The following is a 7,135-nucleotide window of genomic DNA, read 5'->3' as shown; positions in this document are numbered from 1 at the left end:
GTGTGTGTGTGTGTGTGTGTGTGTGTGTGTGTGTGTGTGAGTGTGAGTGTGTTCAGAAACAGCCGGACTGAGTGAAACAGAATGCAGGGGTCTTGACAAACTTTTAAAAGTTAAACCCTTTTTAACGTGATGTGTTATCTTTCAAAAAAAATGCTCATGCCGTGAGATGCTGAAAAAAATAGGGACAGAATAACAGCCAAACACATCTGAATGTGTACGGATTCCTACAATTTAAACGTTTCTTTTAACGTGATGTGTTATCTTTCAAAAAAATGCTCATGCCGTGAGATGCTGAAAAAAATAGGGACAGAATAACAGCCAAACACATCTGAATGTGTACGGATTCCTACAATTTAAACGTTTCACTGTAATTCTCTTATTTTTTTGTTGAAGGTGATGAGTTTGTTACAAACGTTCTGCTTTAATGGATGATAGTGTGATGTTATTCTTTAAAGGGGATGAATTCCATGCCTCTGGGGTCTTCTGATTGGTCCACTGTTTTGGAATTGACATTGTTGAGCGGCGCTGCGTGTAAAAGTTGATATTCTTTTAACTTAAAATCACAGCATTCATGTGCAAGATGCTGCAAAAGATACAAGAAGCGAATGCAATTGACATACACGTCCGTCTGGCGCCTGTTTACATAGAAAAGCAATTGAAAAGTAGCGCATTGGAATAGAAGAATGCGTTCTGAGAGAACAAGTACAAGTTACACCAGAATGTAATTCTAATAGAATGTTTAAAAAGAAAAAAAAAACTTTTTTATTATATTACACATTTTTGTTTGGCACACATTTTACTTTATATCTGTTTTTAAACAAGTAGGTATTACTCACACACCATTTAAAAGCGAACGCAGTCTGCCCTGTTACGGTCCAACTTGTTGCTTCAGTGTTTTTTCTTGTTGTTTTGAGGTTGTGTAACTTGTAATGCAGTTTTTGTAGACAAAAAGTAATCAAATCAAAATAAAATATTTGATTTACTTCTCAGCAAAATCTGAAATCCAGTAATAACACAAAGACAGTAGTGTTGATATGATGGCATGAAATCCACATTTGAAATGAGATGTTATTTAAATAATTTCAAATATCATATGTCAATGTTATTTTTTTTAATAATAGTTTAATTAAATCAACACTTTTTTTGTAGTTTTGAAAATTAATTAGGATCTTATAGGAGTATAGAAAGTTTGAGTGAGTGCATTTTTTTATTAAATTTTTTTTAAATGTCATAATTTTTGGAAATCTTGTTACAATGCAAGATTTTGTTTTTGTTTACGTGTAGTTTGAATTGACCACCCTTTCCTTTCGTCTCTCAGCACACGTCTGTCGATGGCTACACGGACACACCAGCACCACCCACGAAATCAGCGAGTCGACAGAGTCTCCCGCGCTGCCGCAACTCAGTGGCGTCCATCACAGACGAACAGCCTCACGTCGGGAACTACAGACTTCTCAAAACCATCGGCAAAGGGAACTTTGCTAAAGTCAAACTTGCCCGCCATGTTTTAACAGGAAGAGAGGTGAGCAGATACATATTTATTGTTATATATACTAGTGCTGTCAAACGATTAATCGCGATTAATCGCTATAAATATATACATATACATATAGATACATGTAAATATTTTCAAAATATATACTTTATGTGTGTGTATTTATATATACATAATAAATGTACACAGTACACACACATATATATTATGTAAACAAAAACTTTTATTTTGGATGCGATTAATCGCGATTAATCGTTTGAAAGCACTAATATATACAGTAATAATGCTAACACTTTTACTACATTGTCATATTTGGAGAATTGAAGAATTCCAGCATTTGAAATTGTCTTGACCCTTCATTTTTCATAGATACACATTGTGATTATTTTAAAAGTAAAACATTCAAATAATAACACTGCAGTCCTTAGGAATGGACGTAGATTCAAAGACAAAGAAATCGGTGTGAAAGTTGTACAGACTGTGCGTTTCCATTTACAAACATAACTCAGAAAGCATATCGCATTATGCATTTATCCTGTTTAACCCTTGACTCTTAGTTCAGGGAAGCGGAAGAGATTATTTTGAGTTTTAAAATAAAGACACTTAGCTAGTGCTGGAAACGGCATGCATTATTTAACAGCCTGTACATCAAAACACGCTTGCAGGACCAAGAGAAACTCCAGATTATGTAAGAAATGGAGCCGTTTTGCTCTGACGCGGGGAGGGATGATGATGCAGATGCCCCGTAGCCTTTAGATATTCAGATGTATAGGCTATTTATAGGAATCTATAAATATACACATTTCACTGTAACACTATATTTGTTTTTCAGGTAGCGGTGAAGATCATTGATAAAACACAGCTCAACCCCACAAGTCTACAAAAGGTGAGACCTCAGTGTCTTGAGACGGTTTTATGTTATTTCGCAATGTGAAATCTTAATCATGTTAAAAATGTCTCATTTTCTTTGAGCAAATACATGTTTTGTGACGTGTTCTTCGCACGTTTTTTGACTTTCACCCTGTATTTTAAGATACATACAAGCGCATTAGAAATCTGGGTTTTGAAACTCACATTTGTTGTGAGATTTTTGTTCTCAGTATCTTTGTAGACACGACAATAACTGTATTTAATAATTCATCATTTAAACAAAATGTAGTAAACATATGGAACAATTGAAACAAACATGGACATTACGTTTTGATGTCAGTAGTAAAATTTACTACTGAAAGTAGTAAAATTACAACACTTCACTCAGAAACATGCATTGTTAGCATGTTTAGCATGTTCCTAGGAATTGTTAGCATGTTGCTAACATGTTGCTAGCATGTTTGTGCTCTTAACCGCATTTTCCTAGGCATTGTAGCATGTTGCTAACACGTTTAGCATGTTTATAGGCATTGTTAGCATGCTGGTAAAATATTTTAGCAAGTTGCTAGCATGTTTAATATGTTCCTAGGCAGTGTTAGCATGTTGCTAACATCTTTAGCATGTTTAATAAAGCAATAAGCCCCAAGAAGCTGTGATTTACAGTGAATTTCTAACAGCTAAGGGGCGTCGTTAGGCACGACGCGAAACGGAGTAGTTCCTCAGAAACGGTTGTGGTTCCAACAAAGTGGTTGCCGAGCAACACACAGACGTAAACAAAGGTGTATGTTTGTAGAGTAATTTACAACAGCTTTGAACTTGGCTCAACCAATCAGAATCAAGGACCGGAACTATCCATTTTATAATATGCACTTAGGCATTGTTAGCATGTCGCTAGCTTGTTTAATGTTCCTATTAGTGGTTAAACGGATCGTAGTTGATCCGTGATCCGTACGGACCAAGCCCCACGGTTCGGCACACATGTGACCCGCGGATTAATTGCAAAATGTAACCACAATAGAGTATAAGTTTATAATTTGTTCGTATTTACACAAGCAAGCGCATTTTAAACAATTCCAGAGAGAATAGGCGAAAGGGAACTCGATTCGTTACTCGCGCGCTATTCTCTACGCGCACAGCCGCACACACATGAAGCGCGCACACGTGTTTCAGACGGCGCGCGAACATCATTATATCGGATCCGTGCATCAGGTCTTAAGGGACAGCGGCCTATAAATACTGCTGCTGTCATTAATGATCATCAAACAACAAAACAGCTGTGATAAAAATCTATATTTAATTTATACTGTGAACACTATGCAGTGTTATTTTCCCTAATTATTACATTTCTGTATTTGAATACTACCAACCTTATTTTATTTGTAACATATCCTGTTGTATTTATCTTTTTGCTGGCTGTTCTCTTGTGTCTTTAATCATGTTTAAACTTTCTTAGTTAATCTAGTAGTATTTGCTGTGGTATCAAAGAAGTACTTCGCTTTAAGTAATAAATGGAAAGCAAGTTAAATTGAAATATTTTTCTTTTCTTGCTGATCCGAAAAATGATCCGATCCGTGGGTCAGAAACCGTAATGTGATCCGAACCGTGAGATTTGTGATCCGTTGAACCACTAGTTCCTATGCATTGTTAGCCTGTCATTATCGTGTTTTTTCATGTTACTAGTATGTTTTAGCTTGTTCCATGGCACTGTTAGCACGTTGCCACCATTTTTATCACACTGCTGACATGTTTTAGCATTTTCCTAGATAGACAGAGAGAGAGACTGTCAGTCAGGTAGATCAAATGTTCTCAATCCAACATAAATATGATAATAACAGCGAATAAAGGGCTTGCCTTTTTGTCTTGGAGCAGAAAATGTCAGAGTGGCTGTTTCTTGGCTTTAATAAGCAGCGATGACCTTAAAGAGAATGACGCAGCCTCTCGTGATGAGAGCAACATCAGAGCTCATGCAAGTCCATCAGTCTGCTGCAGAGAAATCCTCAGTCTGAACATTTTAAATCAATATTCACGTCCTTTCTCTCCTTGCAGTACATTGGGTGATTTCCAAAATCCCAAAGCTGTCATAAAATGATGTTAGCCGATGACTGGCTCACTCAGTCATTTTTTAGGCAATGTTATATATATGGGATATTTGTAGAAGCGTGACATTTTCTTCATACCGTTTCCATTAGTGGGGTTACTATTAAAGAACCCATTAAATGCTTTGTCGAGCATAGATTTCATAGATTTAAGAGAAAATTTGCGGAAAAAGAAATACGACTAGTTTTCCCCATCTCCCATTGTTCATTAAGAGCAGTTGAGGGTTTTGAAGTTCCAAGTGAGTCTTGAATAAACTCCCTAAGGTTTTAGGAGGCGTGGTCCTAAACAAGACGAGGACCATTCAGGATCAGATGGTCACAAATAGCGAAATTACTTCCGTTGAATGACCTTTGCTTGCACAGCATTCGATGAAGGGCCGTTAATGAAGGCATTGCATTGATCAGAACGACTTTCAAGGGTGTCCGAATGACGTTTGGCATTCGCTGTCCATGCTTAAACACCTCTATGAGAACACAACATTGTTAAATAACGTCTTTTTTGTTATTTTCTATATTGATGTAGCTCAACTGGTAGACCATGAGGAAGGTCATGTAACTGTTTCCCAGAAAACAGATTCATTTGAAAATGAATCTACTATACATTGGATAAGTATCTTCCAAATGAATGAATGTATGTGAAGTTTTGTTTCCGTACAGTCAATTATCATCTCATTTGAATATTTTAATGAGGCTTGTCCTCCATTGTTTGATTGATGGTGCACATTAGCATTGCGTGAACAGATGGACAGTGAGGTTGTCAGTGAAACCTGCGCTGATCTCTATTGCCTCACGTTTCGACAGCAAGATTAATGACTTCATGTTGAGGTGCACACACACACAGTGTCAGAGTTTGTCTGTAAATACGGTTGGTTTACCTCCTCCCCCAACAGGGATCATCCAGTTACTCACCTGGCGTCATAAGTGAATTCTCTTCCAGAACATTTATTCCTCCAGATTCAGTATTTCAGTATTCAGCAATGAAATTAACAGCTGCATGCTGGCTCTGCTGGAATCTTACCCAGCACAGAACGATCAGGGTTTTTTTCTCAGTTGTGGAAACCTCTGCATGCAATTAATTGCTATCGGCTAACCTCCGCGCGTCCGAGAGCATTCCACAAAGCTCTGTGTCATTGCACTTTTATGAGCTCTTACTATACAACCAGCGTTTGTTGGGTTCTCAAATGCGTTCTCATTTAATCGTCATTTTGAATAATCAGTAGGCCCAATCTGATGACTATTCATGTATATTTATATTGATGTTAATTTGTTTTTACCAAACACCACACAGTGTAATTATGAATTAAACGGTGACAATTTTAGATGCAAAAGATGTATTTGCCAAACAACTATAAGCAAAATTTTGCTGGAAATTATTAAGGTAACATTCCTATTCAAGAAATAGTAGCAGTAAGATAAGAAGTTTTGTATGCCACAAACACACATACTCTTTCGTGCAATTCATAACTCTGCCACAAGGGTGGTCACATTAGCTCAATTTTAGTGAAATATCGCAGGCGAAAAGATCCATCATCTACTGAATTATCAGTAGAGTAGTGGTATATGAAGCACAGCTCAAACATAAGTCACTTTCAAACCAAGCAGCTTTCTTTTGGTCAACAAAGCAAAGTCATGTGACCAGCGTGAACCCAGTTCACGTCAGAAATCTTTCGTAAAATTCCTGATTCTGTGGATTCTTATTAAAATGGCTAGATTCTTGTCAAACAATGGTAAATGTGACCGCAGATTTGGTGTGAACTGATCCAGGGCTGAACCATTGTGTCAGAATTAATAGTCGTTGAATATTTCTCTTGATATTGTTATATCAGCAAGATTTTTTGATTTCCCTTTTTTTTTTTGCCTCCAACTGTTCAGAGGACACATTCCACGGGACAGAGAGAGGTCAAAGGTCATGTGTAAAGAGACATCGCTGCTGTGCTCATGAGATCTTAATAATATATATTGTTCATTAGAGAACAAAATAATTAGTTTGTCTCCGTAATACGTGCACTTTTTTGCACTTTTTTAATTCCACAGTTACATCCATCATTATAATGTCACATTTTCCAGACTTCTGAAAATGTGATCACTTTTTACTTTCCGAACTCAAATTTAAACAAAAAAAAAAATCGTGAAATACTATTTGCATACTGTTTATTCTCATTATGCAAAATAGCAGGGGTGTGGACTCGAGTCACATGACTCGAGACTTGACTCGGACTCGAGTCCCAAATTTGATGACTTGCGACTCGACTTGACATAATTAAAGAAGACTTGAGACTCGACTTAGACTTTGACAGCAATGACTCGAGACTTGACTCGGACTCGAGTCCCAAATTTGATGACTTGCGACTCGACTTGACATAATTAAAGAAGACTTGAGACTCGACTTAGACTTTGACAGCAATGACTCGAGACTTGAGCCCTGTGACTCGGAAAGACTATATGATCAGATCAGAGTCGTTATTCTCTGGACGCGTCCCTGCGTGCTTGCGCTTGACTGGCAAAAAGCCAGAGACTGCGTTCAGGGAGCGCTGAATATACATTATGTGCTAGTATAAATGAATGGAGTAATAGCATAACTTACGACAAAATAAGAAAAAATGACATGATTCGTCTAGTAGCTATCTCCGCTCTTGAAAAGCGCTGCCCTGCCCGTTTGATCGCCGCCCAGCAG

The 7,135-nt window shown here is 37.4% G+C and overlaps 1 protein-coding gene across 1 annotated transcript in view; it reads left to right on the top strand.

Annotated features, from left to right (window-relative positions):
• Positions 1-7,135, top strand: part of LOC107732235 (MAP/microtubule affinity-regulating kinase 1) — a 65,560-nt gene that overhangs the window by 22,918 nt on the left and 35,507 nt on the right. Inside the window, exons 2-3 of the mRNA XM_016543514.1 lie at positions 1,319-1,522; positions 2,328-2,381. Coding sequence (XP_016399000.1) covers positions 1,319-1,522; positions 2,328-2,381 — 258 coding nt within the window. The remainder of the gene's footprint in view (positions 1-1,318; positions 1,523-2,327; positions 2,382-7,135) is intronic.

This window comes from Sinocyclocheilus rhinocerous, unplaced genomic scaffold, assembly GCF_001515625.1.
Source record: "Sinocyclocheilus rhinocerous isolate Xijiao unplaced genomic scaffold, SAMN03320098_v1.1 scaffold909, whole genome shotgun sequence".
Classification (NCBI taxonomy): Eukaryota; Metazoa; Chordata; class Actinopteri; order Cypriniformes; family Cyprinidae; genus Sinocyclocheilus; species Sinocyclocheilus rhinocerous.
The sequence above is the reverse complement of the archived record's forward strand: the minus strand, read 5'-3'. Positions and strand labels throughout refer to the sequence as shown.